Source organism: Lethenteron reissneri, chromosome 14 (genome assembly GCF_015708825.2).
Source record: "Lethenteron reissneri isolate LAM-NWPU_2019-01 chromosome 14, ASM1570882v1, whole genome shotgun sequence".
In the NCBI taxonomy this organism is placed as follows: Eukaryota; Metazoa; Chordata; class Hyperoartia; order Petromyzontiformes; family Petromyzontidae; genus Lethenteron; species Lethenteron reissneri.
This window is the reverse complement of record NC_083792.1, coordinates 3,625,976-3,641,929: the sequence shown is the minus strand read 5'-3', so window position 1 is coordinate 3,641,929 and position 15,954 is coordinate 3,625,976. Positions and strand designations below refer to the sequence as shown.

The 15,954-nt window shown below is 46.5% G+C and overlaps 1 protein-coding gene across 1 annotated transcript in view; it reads right to left on the bottom strand.

Moving 5' to 3' along the window:
• LOC133342264 (mitogen-activated protein kinase kinase kinase 9-like) overlaps positions 1-15,954 on the bottom strand; it is a 69,387-nt gene that overhangs the window by 8,258 nt on the left and 45,175 nt on the right. The window contains 8 exon segments of the mRNA XM_061551311.1: positions 336-454; positions 1,845-1,913; positions 3,795-3,969; positions 5,541-5,654; positions 6,252-6,618; positions 8,127-8,302; positions 9,881-10,029; positions 11,552-11,732. Coding sequence (XP_061407295.1) covers positions 336-454; positions 1,845-1,913; positions 3,795-3,969; positions 5,541-5,654; positions 6,252-6,618; positions 8,127-8,302; positions 9,881-10,029; positions 11,552-11,732 — 1,350 coding nt within the window.

The window sequence follows — 15,954 nt, the reverse complement described above, 5'->3', positions numbered from 1 at the left end:
GATCTGCTGGTCTCCAGAGCAACAACACAAGCCACGCCAACGGCCATCTTCAGGGCCAAACAATGTGCCCAGGAGGAGTGATTCGCTGAGTCAACCCCCCCGACCAGAATTTGAACTCGCAACCTTCCTATTGTAAGCTGCTCGCTCAACCACCGCGCCACCTGGCATATACAATCATCTAGAATTTTACACGAAATCTGGATGTGTTAATTTGCAGAAGGCGGAGAGATTGGGGAGCCGCGTCCCACTCAGCCACGCGAAATCAAGGCCCAGTTCCACACCTGGAACGGGGGGGGGGGGGGGGGGGGGAGAGGGGTGGGGGAGGAGGCACGCACCCGTCTCGTGCAGGCAGGAGAAGCCCACAGCCGCGGGCAGACCGGCTCGCTGCGGCGTCTTTCCCAGGTTGGGGGTGCTCGACGACCACTGCTTGTTCTCATCCGACAACGGCGTCAGCCTGTGGGTGGGTGGCAATGGAGGGGCGACCGGAGGGGGGTGTGCGGGACAAACAGTGGAGATGGTCACGGGCCAAAGGGGCACGCATGGATAGGTTAATACATTTGCAGAATACACAATTGCGAATTAATACATTTTGAAGGAATCCAAATATAATATGTGTAAAAGCAGACTGGTGATAGCACCGGTAGTCATACGTCCTGTAGAGGGGTGTCCCTGAAAACAATAGCCCAAGTCCACATTCAAATTCAGTCTCAAGCATCTTTTGTAGGAGGGTCCTGCCAAGTGTGATCTTAATTGAGTCATTTGCAGGTCATTTTTCAGCATTAAGATGTTTGCCTAATATCAGTCGCGTAGTGCATGCGTGTGTTTTTTAAGCTATAGGAGGAAACCGAAGAGCTCGGAGCATACCCATGCAGAAAAGAGGGAGAACTTACAAACTCAAGATGAAAGGCCACGCTGCCGCCCAATATAATATTAGCGAGTGAAGAAGCAGCAAGAAAAATACTTTGCATTCAGTTTGTTGCTTATCTGCAGACTCTAAGTACATAAAATATATCATTCAGGCATACACCAGTTTCCACCCAGAATGCACAACGTGGTGTCGAGGTGTTTCCCATCTGTGCTTGTCAGACTTAGGAAAATACACAAGAATGCAGAAGCAGACAAATTATTCTTATTTAAGCTAAACAAGACTATTGGGGGAAGGTCTGCGATGGAGCATCTTGTAAGGCGAACAAGACACAAAAGAGTGAGTGGTGCGGCGTGCACCAAGACAGATATCCCTGCGATAACGTTCATACATTGTAAAAGGTGCTAATTTAAAGCTAAATTCACCAAAACGGGACCCAAGTCAGATTTGGATACCATGTGCCATGGATGTAGTCTACGGGTGGAAACTGAACCCAGATTGTTGAGCTCCTAAACGCAATCGATAACCAATGCGCCATCTCACCCCACATTAACCGCACACACAAAAGACAAAAAACCCCCACATAACCTTAACAGACTGTTGGGGCAAGCACCGTTCGTGAACACCTATGAATGCCTGCACGACACACGACAGGGTTGGGTGGCCATTACCATGCCCGGCCGCCTTTATCTCTTCAGTGTTTACACACCGCACACCAGGTACTCATTTGAGGCCAAGTCGAACACAAACACACTAAGTCACAAAGACACAAAGACACATACCAGGACATACATGAGACACCATCCGGAAATAAGAGGCAGGAACAAAGCAACAAAATCAAGTTCGGTGAGGAGGCCGCGCCAGCTGTTCAACTCAGCACGGCAGCATCAGAAAGGAAAGCGCCCGCTGCAGAGAGAAGCAAGAATAAAGGTGAAAAGGAGGAAAAAAAATTGTAAAAAAAAACATTAACAGGGCCAACCTTTCGTCACTGCCATTCAGGCGTTGGGGCTCGGGCGACACCATGAGGGGTTCGGCAGCCGGAACAAACCTATGGTGGGGCGAGCCCGGGGCAAGGCAGCAACCACGACGACAACGCAGAGCAAACGTGAATTACAAACACATGGCGACCGGCACCGACGCACACGACCCGTACAACAGTACAACACACACGCAAAACGACAATGCAATAAAGACTGCAAAAGAAAAAAATAAAGCCAAATATATACGGTCAATGAAGATGAATACTGATAATGGCATCATTATGGTGTAGGAATTCTTTGGAATTTCAGTCTATCGACTAATCGTACTTTCACTACAAGTTAACCATTTATTGCTTCTATTGCAATTAAATCATAAAATTATAACAGGAAACTAAACATGAAATGGGGCACGATATGCTGCAGGTTAGTTGATAGCTTAGCAGGGCTTCCAATTCAATGTCGTACATGGAATTAAAATCCCAGCTTGCCCTTCATCACCACATAGGGGTGAGTAAAATGGGCAAGCCTGATGAGACTCGAACTACTTTTTTCCCATTGAAATAAGTCTGAATGCCCCTGTCGATAGTACTTTAATTTCGTCAAGATCAATACCTCCAAATATGTTCCAGCTAGGGATGTAACTGTTCACTGATTGAAATATATTCTTACTTTCCTGATTCAGGGTCACGATGCAATGCAAAAATCTATTCTATTGTTGGTGGTAACATAGTGACCTTGAGTTATTACAGGGGTCACACAAAGCCATTACACTCGTCCTTATGATTCTTTAAACTGTCAAAATTGTCAGGCTTTCGTAACCAATATTATCCATAATAAAGGTGTATTTTGGGTTACATTAACCCCACTTTGGTCTTCGCACCTGATAGGTTCAGTGATGACATCGTCTTTATTCTATTTAAGACCAAAAGAGGAAAACTTATTCACAATTCTGGCTATCACCTAATCAAGCTGGTTGCAATTACCAGCGAAATGTCGTACTCGAATTGTAAATGTTATGGGTTTACTCTCCAACACACCGGAGTGCTGAACTAGTAACTAATCGGCATGTTTTGTTTTTTTGACAAACCTTACTAATTGGCTGACAGGTGGTGGCGGGTTTAACGACATTTATATTCATGCGATCTAACCCAAAAAAACCTGTTATGGATAATCAATGAATGTATATATGTTCATATAAACATGATAAAGTATGCTGCTTCTTGGCACTACAGAAGCACACAATGCCAGCGTCAGACTTGCTAATAATTCAGACTGGTTTGGGCAGGGGCCTGTAACATCTTGCTACCTTTCGCAGGGATTGAGACAGGGTCCCTATTTATCGGCTTTATAAACAATCATGACGGGTCAAGGGAATCACATGATGGGTTAAACCATTGTGAGATAAAATCCGGGCGAGCTCGGACCAGGAGAAGAGATTTACGCTACAACTGTCGATTCTACATTCACCAGCACAGAAAGCCATGGAAATATAAAGAAAAACAACGATCGATTCGTGAACAAGGTCATGACCCCGAATCACGAAAAATCATGGAATCGTGGAGGGGGTAAATCAGCACACCTCGAAGCTGGATTAATGCCTGTCTCGCCGTTTGGGGTGCCACGGTGGTGAGATGTCAACTACCTCGCCTGGTATGCAGGAGGTCGTGGGTTGGATCCCAACCCTAACGCCTGCTGTATATTTGAAGTTTGCATGTTCTCTCCCCGTGGTCGCGTGAATTTTCCCCCGGGTCCTCCGGGTTTTCCCCTCCACATTTATAAAAACACACGTTTAGAGTGTTTAGCCGTTAAAAATTTCCACACGACAATAAGCCACTCCGTGTGAGCTATAATTTGTGATAGCCAGGTTGCTTCTGAAAAAGAGCTGCCTCGCTCAGTGAGGCCTTAACCTGGTTAAATAAAAATAAAAAAGTTTATTTTTAATAGTTTACCTGTCCTCCCAGGAGCCCCTCTCGCGTGGCTGCTGCATGGTGCTGGGCCCCCACGTGCGACCCTTCTTGCGCTGGCCCTTGCGCTCCGCCTCATCCTCCTCATGCTGCGAGCGAGGGCGCGAGCACACTGACCCGCGCGCCCACGTCCTGGTCCCCTCGCGCTTCTCCACCGCGGCTGTGTCGTCCGTACGCATGCACGCAAAAAGACAAAGATCCCCCTCCGTATCACGTGATGTTGATGGAAATTTCAAGTCGAGCTGATATTTGATACGGCCTCATTCTTTCACATGAGTCAGGGGCCCACTCCTGAGCTGCTAGGCACCTATGATTCTGCTGTGCGTGGCCACTAACATCCAGACAGAGATCCCCCGTGTAGCCTTAACAGACGTTTGGAGCAAGTGCTGTTAGCGAGCAGCACCTATAAAGGACGGCACGGTACACGAGGGGGTGGGTGGCCAGCGACACGCACAACCGCTTTTTTCCCCCCAGTGGCGATATTTTTACACACCACACCAGGTACTCATTTGAGACTGAGTTGACCTAGGGGAAGCACAGGAACGGTTCAGATAATCGTCACTGGTGTTGGCCGTGAGCGGGAATCAAACTCGGGTCACCAGGTTCGTAGCACAGCGCGTTAACCGCTACACTACCACTCTCACACACATACACACTAGGAGGTGGTGTATCGCTGTATGTCACAGATGGGGGTGCGGGTTTAATGGTGCTGGTATATTTTTTTCCGTGACCAAAAATATACTGACAACTGTCATTGTCCAATTTTATTGAATTGTTGGGTAATCAAGGAATATATCAATCACTACATGGGGAAGGAGTGTTTCATTCTATGCAGAACTTTTGTCATTTCACTACTGGATAAAAGTCAATCCAACGTTTCCTTCTTGACCCGAGTGCAATTAAGTTTAAATAAAAGCTATCAGAATTATGTCACTAGTGCCACTGACATGCTTGAATTGAACTCTGGAGTCTATTTTCTCCAGACGCAGAGCCAAGGTACCTAAGTCCTGTTTGTTATTTGTGTTGCATCTTCTATTAAACAAATGCTGCTGGAAAAAAAACACATTGGTCCAGAAGACTCGCTCATTGATAGACTCGTGACTATTTCTTCGACTAAAAATACATTTTCCCTACCTGTTTGCAGTGAGTTTTGTTTTTGTATAGCCCAATCATTAATGAACTGACGTGCCCTACACACCGACTCTACTTGATGTCGTTAGGACTCAAATATGAGATGCCTGCACAGAAGTGGCCAGAGCGGGGGGGGGGGGGGGGGGGGAAGATGCAACCGTCACAGAATTCACATGGTGAGCACGATCAACTAAGGAGGTGCGAGACACGATGCCTGAGATGCCGCAGCTGGCGATAATTAATCATTTCCCGTTCCGATCAGTTTTTCTTCCGATTCCGTTCTGATTACGAACATTTACGCCATCAGAACGAAATCAAATCGATTCTGAACAAAATCGTAAGTAAAAGGTCATGTGGGAGGGTGTGTGGCACAGCTTGGCGCCAGCTATCATCGAGTGTGATCATGTCGCTACAGTTCTCTGCGGTGAGTAGAGTATCCTGTCTTTAAAAACAGCAGTGCTACGCCTCTCCAAAAAAAATTGAAGCAAACTGCTTGCGCGTTCCGAGATTCAGGGACCCACCCTGCAACTTGCAGACATCTTGGAACGGTAAAAGGTTAAGGTATGGACAGCATGCCAATGGCTGTGCGGGGGAGCTCACCTTTGGCAGCGCCATCAGACAGAGCGCACTCGCTGGTGATGTCAACGTCCTGCTGGTACACGTAGCTGTTGCGCTGGGGGCTGGGGAACCCTGACTGCCCCTCGGATCCCGTGACTTGAGAAAGCAGAAGGGAATGGTGCGGAATTAGACACGAAGAGAAAAAAAGTACACGCAATGCAAGTTAATTGATGCATATGCTTGAAATGTATGGATGTACTGATGTTCATCGATTCATATTGATACAAGCAGCGAATCGCGTATGAAAGAATCGCCGCTTTTACATTTTCGCAGATCATAGGCTCATGGAGCGAACCAAGGTGAAAATGAGACTGAGCAAATAATGAAACAATACAATAGAGACAGTGAAAAAGTAAAGGTGCAGTCCTTAAATTACTGCTGGTGGAAGGGCCTACCCTTCCACAATGACCAGTCGTCTTGGAAGACTTAGGAGTACCCACACTTTACCCCACCACTCACGACCTATCGATCGATTTCACCGCGATAACAGTTTTTGGGAGAGAAGCCATCCCACTCCTTTTAACGATCACAATCCGGCAGATCAAATCCAACTGGCGGCTTCCGGATGCAAGGCCCGGCGTGCAAACAAGGGACTTACATCGCAGAGTAAGAGACGAAAACAATGTGCTTCACGAATCTTACCGAATCCCGACAGGACAAAAATGCGTTCGTGGAAGCAAGGGTACTACTCACGCTGTATGGCCCTGAGCCGCGGCTTGATGGTGGGGCTGGCTGGCGGGCTCGACGAGCTGCTGTTGATGAGGCTGCGGCGCTTCTCGACGGTGGGCGATGCCTGCACCGTGATCTTGTGCTGGAAGTCGGACGGCAGGCTGATGCGGTTGCAGTCCTTGAGCTTGAGGCGACTGCGCTTGAACTTGCCCTTGCGCTTCTTGACACGCGGCTTCTCCTGGTTAAGCTGGTGGATGAGGATGTTGAGCTCGCGCTCCAGCACGTCGATCTCGCGCTCCGCCAGCTCCTGCTCGCGCCGACGCAGGCACTCCTCCTGCGTCTTTTGCTGCACGGCCGCGCGCGTCAGCTCCTCCTCCCAGCTGCGAAGCTCCTGAGGGCGCGCGAGCAAGCGGCTGTGAATGGTGGGATCCGGCGTCGCGACTACGTTCACGTGGTGCACGGCGGCAGCAGGCGGTGGCCAGTTGTGCCCTGCCCTGCTCCCGTTCCTCCATTTACTGGACATCTGTGAAAGAGCTTTATTGCTCATCAGATTCTTCCAGTAAAAATAAAGATCCTGTAATCCACCGCGGAGGCAGCGAGGGTCAGTGGATCGCACGAATGTTGTGAAACTCCCATCCTGTGGGCGTCGACGAGGTGCCATACCCTACGGCTTGCCAGAAGGCAGGACAGAAACATGTGGACTTCACCTATTCCATCTGTATGTTGCCCCCTCGCATGTGTGGGTTTTTTTCAGGGCGCTCCTGTTACCTCCCACAAGTATGAACACTCATTAATCGTCCGACAACTCCTTCCTATATAGAGAACCGCAGAAATTGGCCAATTGTTGGCGCTGCCTCGCCACGTCGCTGCTGTAGTTCCTCCTTACGGCAGTGAGCGAATACTGAGCGAACACTGTACGGGTCAAAACTCAAGAGGTCAAACTCAAGAGGTTACAATGGCCACACCATAAACGGAGGGACAGTATTAGAATATCTATACTCTTCGGTTTTCGGTAAAGTCACGTAGGTAGAAGTGGAACAAGGTGGATCACGACGTTTCGGACGCAACACAAGCGCCCGAAACAATGTCTGCCGCAGACATCGTGCTGCTCGCAGCAGACATCGCGGCTATCGCGATTTTCACCTGAAGACATGCGCTTGTGTTGCGTCCCAAACGTCGTGATTTATTTTATTTTATACCTACGTGACTTTACCGAAAGAACCAAAGAGAATGGCCAGTTCTATTTATGCCATCCTACCTCGCTTTGTCATCGATTTTGCCAGACATCTCAGCTTTATTGTTAACACTATTGCCATGACTGCCGGGAGCTGGAAACACAGCCATGTCACGGAGCTGGCACGATGCTTATTTTTGTGACACGCAGGGCACGACAAGAACTGGCATCACAGCAACATCACGAACTGCAGCACATGCTGCGAGTCGCACTACAGCCATGTCCCATGTCATGACAAGGTGTAAGTCAGCGCTACAACTATGTCACAATGCATAGTGTACAGCGGGAGTGAAAAATACGGCTACGTTATGATACGTGGACGCCTGGCGGGAGATGGCAGTACAGCTTCGCCAGTACGTGCGGTACATGATAAAAGTCGACCTTCAAACTTGGATATTGGCTCAGAAAATCAGTTGTCTGGCAAAAAGCGATGACAAAGTGAAGTGGGATGGCAGACGCAGAACTGGCCGTGAGGACCTATTGAGTTTGACTCGATGCCAGTGGAAAATATATATTGAAGAATTTTTTTTTTTTGTCCTCGGCCCATCAGGAAAAATGAATAGCTTTCAGTCAAAATAACCAAATGGGTAAATTCGGTTACCACACGAGGAAGGCAGGCATGCAGACAAGTTAAGCGATGGGATTAAATGGAACAGGGAAGCCACCTTCTCTTTGGCTCGGAGGTCGTCGAACATGTGCTGGATCTCCACCTTCCAGTCCTCCTGCATGGAGTGGAACGACTCCGGGGGCATCTCGAGCAGAATGGACTCCTCGATGGCTGTGAGCTGCTCCAGGATGGAGGCGAAGGAGGGCCGTGCGTGTGGGTCCGCCTTCCAGCAGTCTGCCGTGGGTGTGTTACAAATAAATGGCCATCATTTGTATCGGATGCGTCAATGTCCTCGTTTGTCTTTTACTTTGAGATGTCCTCCAACTGGGTGCCCACCTGTTTGGCTCAGAGATGAGAGCGACGGGCACAACAATGCAGGCAGCCACCTGCAATTAAACTGGGTGCTCAAGTCGAGTGATTTTAGACGGAATCAACCAGCGCACAAAAAAAACACACTTTAAATTTGGTTCTGCACTCCATTCGGCTAGGTTTCAGCTCTGAAAATCTTTTTTTTTAAACAAATGTTTGACCATATTCAGAACCTGTAATATGACGAATTATAGAATTTTTTTTTTATTGTGTAGTCTTTTGCGCAGTTATTGGTGGTCTTTGCCAAATTAGAAGGTTACTCATTTTAATGGCATGGCTCTGATGGTGAACATTGAGGGCTGACAGACAATCGTGTTTCCATTGAATTCTGAGTGTTTTTCTGGCTTAATGCACGTACACACATTGCACAACTTAAAACAGTAATGTACAAAATGTGAACTATTGCCAAGCTCCATCATAACCTATGGGACAGACTGTGCAGCCCAGGCCATCGTCAACTCAATGAACTACCTCATTACACAGAAGGAACAAGGGAATTTATGACACAATAAGTTAATGCAATTAAAGGTATTAAATGGAAGATATGAAATGTGGTAAGAAATGTGGGTGAAAGGGTTATATGCATGAGTGGCTTTAAATGTGCCTATAGCCTCTGGATTCAGTGTGTGTGTCTATGTACGTACGTGTATAGGACTCGACCTCAAATGAGTACCTGGTGCAGTGCGTTAACATCGCCACTTGGGAGACACAGGTGGCCGGGCGTGGTGTTGGCCACCCATCTGCTCGTGTGCCGTGCCAGCCTTCATAGGTGATCGCTAACAGCACTTGCTTCAAAAGTCTGTTTAGGGGGATCTTTGTTTGTCACCCATACTGCCTTAGGTCCTCCTACTTCGAAGCTACATTTCCAACTCAAAGCCACCTCCTTTGTTTCCCGACATACGCATGTGCACTTGGATATGTTCAGCGCTTTGAGAGTGAAATTTATAATCTTTATAATTATTCTTAGGTGGCTAAGGCTGCCCTGCACTGCAGTCCAGGTGAAGAGAAGTGAATAATCAATCGAGGGTTACAGCGGAGATAGCTGGTGGGCAGAGTAGGTATTTCAAAATAAACTCTTCTCTTCACTCAGTGCCCATGCTTGCAAGGAATTTAAAATGTATGTATGTACGTATAAACTTTTTTCGCACCGTACGTAGCCAACCGTGTTAATCGGAGGTGCGGGGGAAATACAACAAACTAAAAAGAAAACGCAGTTCTAAAGAAATACATTTTAAATCTAGATTATTTTAAAGTGCATACAGCTCCAGTGGCTTCCTAATACTGAAAGAAACACCATTCAAGACGGCAGCAGGAGTGCATCTGAAAGCATCCGATCCAATGACCGGATAAAAAAGTTGTGCGGGAGCTGATACGGACAGAAAAAAATCTGTATTGTGACCAAGTGACGTGCCGTGTTGTACTGTGTTGCAATGCCATCTTTACCGGCCATGAGCTTGGCAAATGGCTCTGGGCAGGTGGAGGGGATGGGCAGGGTGAGCTTGTTCACGGCGACGCCGTAAGCCACGGTGAGGCCGTCGATGCCGCGGTACGGCACCTCGCCGGTCAGCAGCTCCCACAGCAGCACACCGTAGCTTGGGGGAGTGACGCGAGTAGGCGGGCAGACGAAGGGTAGGTGGGGCAGTCGGGCATGCGTTAGGAGCTGCTCATTCGCCCATACATACAATCGCCTCGCTTACTCATACGCATGCTCACCAACTTGCTTGCTTGCTTTCGCACTCACACACATTCCTTGACAAGACAATGATCCCCCCGTAGAGTCTTTAGAGACTTTTTGGGGCGAGCGCTATTCGCGAGCACCTATAAAGGCCAGTAGGGCACAAGAGGGGGTGTGTGGTCAGCACCACACCCAGCCGCCTTTGTGTTCCCGGTGGCAATGTTTACACACTGCACCAGGTACTCATTTGAGGCCGAGTCGACCAAAGGGAGGGCCAGGACCGGTTCAAATATTCGTCACTGGTGTTGACCATGGGTGTGAATCAAACTTGGGTCACCTGATTCGTAGCTTAACGCAGTGCCGGATTAAGCTAGTGCAGGGCCTGTAGCATATGTTATAAAGGGGCCCTAAATAAAGAAATAAAACACAAATATTAAAAAGAATAAAACGCATCGTAAAGCAATTGTATGTTTTCATTTGCTATACAACCGGATAATACGACAAATCGCTAATAGAGCAAGTGCAGAATCACTGAACCGGATTTGATAGCTCGAAAGCATTTAGCGCGGGGCCCTTGAAAGTGCAGGGCCCGTAGCATATGCTACTTTTGCTACTAGGATAATCAGACACTGGCGCAATGCGCTAACCATTATCACAACCGCTCCCTGCACTCGCACATTCCTTGAACAAACTTGAACACTCACACGTTCAGTCAATTATTGACTCGATAAGAAGTCTGACTCATAAACTGACTCACAAGATGACTCTCATTCAGTCACGTGCCAACTTGTACACACTTTTTTACTCACAAGTTAACACTCATTCGCACTCATTCATCCTTGCTCATTCTTCAACTCACATTCAATCTTGAAAACAGCACTCACCGTACATAATGTACACACTGCATCAGGGTGGTGAAAGGACAGTAAACCAATTAATTATTAATCCGTCTATATGGGGTTTTGAGTGCTATCCTCTTGTACGCACGGAAATTCACCAGGTACTCTCTCTGTATCCCACAAGCAAAACCCTCGTTATTGGGATTCACTCAACATGTCAATACAGCACCCGCCTCAAAAATAGTCTTGAACATCAGTGAGACCCAGTAGTAGTGAGATGTTAACTACCTCGCCTGGCAAAACCGGAGGTCATGGGTTCAATCCCAACCCTGATGCCTCGACATTTGGAGTTTGCATATTCTCCCAGTGGTCGTGTGAAATTTTCTCCGGGTCCTCCGGTTTCTCCCTCCACACATTTACAAACATACGTTTAAGAGTATTTGACTGCTATACATTTCCATGGGATAAGCCACTTCGTTGAGCTATCGTCTGGGGCCAAGTCGCTTCTGAAAAAAGCTATATAGCTCAGTGTGCCTTACCTGGTAAAATATAAAAAAATTAAGCTTGCCATTCTCAGCGAGCAGTAGTGCACGTGCTCACCTCCAAATGTCGCTGCCCTTGGAGAACATTGAAAACTTTATGACCTCGGGCGCCATCCACGCGTACGTGCCGGCCTGGCTCATCTTGGTGGTGCGGTGCCACTCTCGCGCCAGCCCAAAGTCTGTGATCTTCAGCGTCTTCTTGCTGATGTCGTCGTTCTCGATGCGCTCCAGCAGCAGGACTGCGTGCGCGGGGGGGGGGAGACACGAAGGGCGTTCAACTACAGCCATCACCACCGCGCTGAATCGAAATGCTCACGTTTCTGTTTATTTGTATGGCAGCTCGCAGGGGTTTAATGTGTTGAATAAAGCATTGTATTTGCAGGCGGCATCTTGATTAGAGCGGGTGCGCTGCCGATAGGACGAAATATTCACGTGCAATAATATTTTCCTCCTTTCCCATTCACTGTGTCACAACCGCATTCAATCTAAAACATAAAGAATGTGAACAGTTTTACCATGGTTAGGTTTGTTGGAAGGATATACATTAAAACTAGATTCGAAGCTTTCGTGACTGTAGGAATTACTCTTTGGTTCTTTCGGTAAAGTCACGTAGAAATAAATTAAATTGTATTTTATTATTATTATTAAATTTAATTTTTTTCTTCGTGACTTTACCGAAATAACCCAAGAGGATATACATTGCAATGCATCTGAATACATAAGTCAGTGGCAGGCAGACCTGGTTAGTATGGGTTTTATCCACATTTCTCTGAATGTTATCATATTTTTGTTCTCTAGATTTCTTAGGGTTTTCAGACATACATTTTTTTCAGTTAACAATTATTTACAACACGTGTAAATGTACAAATATGATATTGGGTCATGTTTAAAAATAACATCGTTCCAAAAATTCACTTTCCCTCTGTTCTAGCACCACTGCTTTGGAAGGCCAGGGACTTTTTTATCGCACTGCAAAAAACGACCGTGATGAACGTGGCTTTATAACAACAGATGGCATTCCTGTGATGTTTTCAGAGATCTACAGTGATCTATAAAATTCAAATCTCAAAGTGCACTAATGCTTGAACGAGTATTCGGCAGTGGCAACTACAGTTACGAGGCTAAATACACTGGTGGAAACTCCACATTTCTATGGCAGAGACCGGTCCAATCAATATTTATGTCACACCAAGTGGTGCAGCCACAGTAGTTGTGGCGGTTCCTTTCACAGACTTTGAAGGAGTGAAGATCACAATGGTTGGGTAAGTTGACTCTCGCTAGGATGGCCAAATACTCATTGAGAATGCTTTCCATTGCTTGTCAGTACATCACACAAAACATAAATGGCCAACTGGTGCAATGCGGGTCAAGATGCAAGCCAACAGTTGGTTCTTCTACATTATGTTTGTACTGTTCATTTGTATTGTCTGCCTTACAAGTGCCATCTCATTTGGCCCATGAGCCTGAAGGTAGCTTATACAAATAATTTGCACAAATCGTTAATGCTTTTTTAAATGCACGATTTGAAGCATATATCGTGGGCCAAGATTTTATTTTAATCAATGAATTTTAATCAACAAAGGGCCATTATAATTACTAGAACTAGCAGCCCGCACGTGACCGTCTGTCCGTCTGTCCCTCCCTACATCCAGCTAACAAAACTTTTTTCTGATATAGGATGATCGTACGATAGCTTATCCGGTACATTTGCACGGGATCCACAGCTGGGATTGGAGGGTGAGTAGAGGGAGGCGTGACGTCGGCACGACGCACGAACCCGGCTCAATGCTCTGAGATGTAGGCGCGGTAACATCACCACCGCCAAACTCGCACTTGCCCACACGCCAGCCATCCAGGCCAGCCAGGGAAGGTCAGCCAGCCGGCAAAACTTGTTTTTTCTAATATAGGATGATATCTTTCATAAATACAATGACCCACAAGGAAGAAATCTTAACAAGGAACACCAACAATAACGGTCACCGTGACACGATGAACAGTGGTGCCAGTGATGCAATGTTTGAAATGACCTGTCCCGGCAGTGACCTGCACCCACTTTGTACACAACAAAGAGTGCGACGAGTCTCACGCCAGCAGCGCTTGTGCACATCGGCGCTTACAGGAAGGTGCAACCAACCACCCCCAAAAAAATGCCCAAGCAGGCACAACTTTCTAAAGGCACAAACGTGCCCCTTTGTATCAGACACGTAATTATTCACTAGCTGGCGATTTGACGAAATGCTGTTGTTGTAATTTTGATTAAAGAATCGATGTTTGTTGAACGTGGATATTAGTGGTGGGCAAAGGTCACAATGAATTCATTACACATAACATATATTTTCCTAGCCCTTTGTTAATCCACTGTTGGCTGAAGGCCTCCCCACGCCGTTTCAGTCATGGATTGGGGGGGGGGGGGTTGCTTGATCACGTCACCACACTGGGCAGTTTATGATTGGTGAAGAGACGTGCCCAGGACATAAATATGGGGTTGAGGCGACGCTAAACAGGTAGCGGTATTAATAATAAAAGTGACGACATAGAAGGGGGAGACGTAAATCGGGGAATGACTGTACATGACAAAAATAAATTTTAGATGGCAAAAGCCGAATGGGAAGCCCCAGCATGCTTTTCAAGTCAAGATGACAGCATCATATCCTGCACAGCATAGATTGTGATGGCTACGAGCACAAGAGCTAAACGTGCGGCGCTTTTATTTTAGGCAACAATAGGATAAGAAAGCCACCTATGGACTGATTTAACTCTTATACAGGTAGGCACAACAGTTCCACACTGACTGCCCACCAGGGATTATTTGTCTGTCTGTCGTGCATAGCCACGCCCTCGATTTGTATTTCATAGAGCGCTTCGGGCGGGCTCAGCACCACGTGACCCGCCGCCCCACGCAGCTTGCGCCGCGTGACACGGATCGCACGAATGCGCTGTTCCTACCTGCCCACTCCGAAGGAACGTGTTTAGAACTCATCGTTAGAGAACAGCTATCACTTCTCCTCTTGCAATGGTGGATATCATATGCTGTGTGCAGAACATATACAGGAATATGTTGTCACCTTGACATGCACAGCATTCTGGGACTTCCTGTTATGCTTTGACCACCTAAAACAACAATTGTCCGTTTTTTTAGCTTATTATGGGCTGCAACATTCCAGCCGATTTATTCATAGCCGTCATAAAACAACCTGACGCTGAATATTCAACGCAACAGATTTCTGCGTGTGAATGTCACCTTTGTTATATCACATGTATCTTCTGATTTACACTTTAGTTTCCCGAAAATGCATTGTCATTTTTTGTTCTTGTTTTAACAAAAACAGGCACATTTTCTCAATCTGATCTCCACAAGAACCATCCAGGCAGGGCAAGAGGGTAGACCAACGGAGCCACAAGCCTCAGGCCTACCAGCCTATGATATATTAATAATTAGACACGAACGGTAACAGACTCCAACGACTCGGTAAAGTGCAGCCGAATAATACATTTGTGTTGCTTCACGTAGGATGTTGCGTAACATTCAAAGACAGCAACAAAGTTATTTCGAGGAAAGCTGCAAGATTTATCTTCATGTTTAAAACTAAACTATAAACTATTCTTAGTTTACCAGGTAAGGCCAACTGAGCTATATAGCTATTTTTCAGAAGCGACCTCGCAACAAATTAAAGTTCAATGAAGTTGCTTATAATTTGAAATTGATAGCAGCCAAATACTCTAAACGCACGGTTCTAAATGTGGAGGGAAAAACCGGAGGACCCTGATAAAAATCCACTCGACCATGGGGAGAACATGCAAACTCGAATTATACAACAGGTGTCAGGGTCGCCATCGAACCCACAACCTCCTGTATACCTGGCGAGGTAGCTTTCGTCATAAAGTTCAAGTGGCCAAACGAGCATGCAGTGGTGCTCATCTCTTGTCTACAGCCCTGAACCAGTGGCAGAAATTCCACATTACGATGGTGGAGGAAAGTCAATCCATGAGATGGCCACTATTGACTTCCCTGAAACTGCACTAAATTTTATTGCCTGTGGAGCAATTGAGGGCTGCGTCAGCCCCCAACCAGGATTTGAACTTGGAACCTTCTCATTGCAAGTTAAGTGCTCTAACCATGATACCCGACCCAGTGATTCACGCATGGTGTCAAGTAATTTTATTGCACAAAATTGAGGTCTTTAGACTGATGGAAATTGCCAAAACAGACCATCTGTCTGAATAAAGCAGACGTTAAAGACCATGTAACATCAGCAGTCTCAAGGAAGACCACTAAATACAATTACCAAACCTGCAAATAGCAAACTTACAAATGTATGCATTAATGAAATTGAGAGAAAAAATACACAATACAATAACTTATTATATACTTTACATATATTCAGCCTCTTTTGCCGATAAGACAATGAAGTCAACGGGATGTCACCTGACTAAGCAATAAATATTAAAAAGCACTGCAAT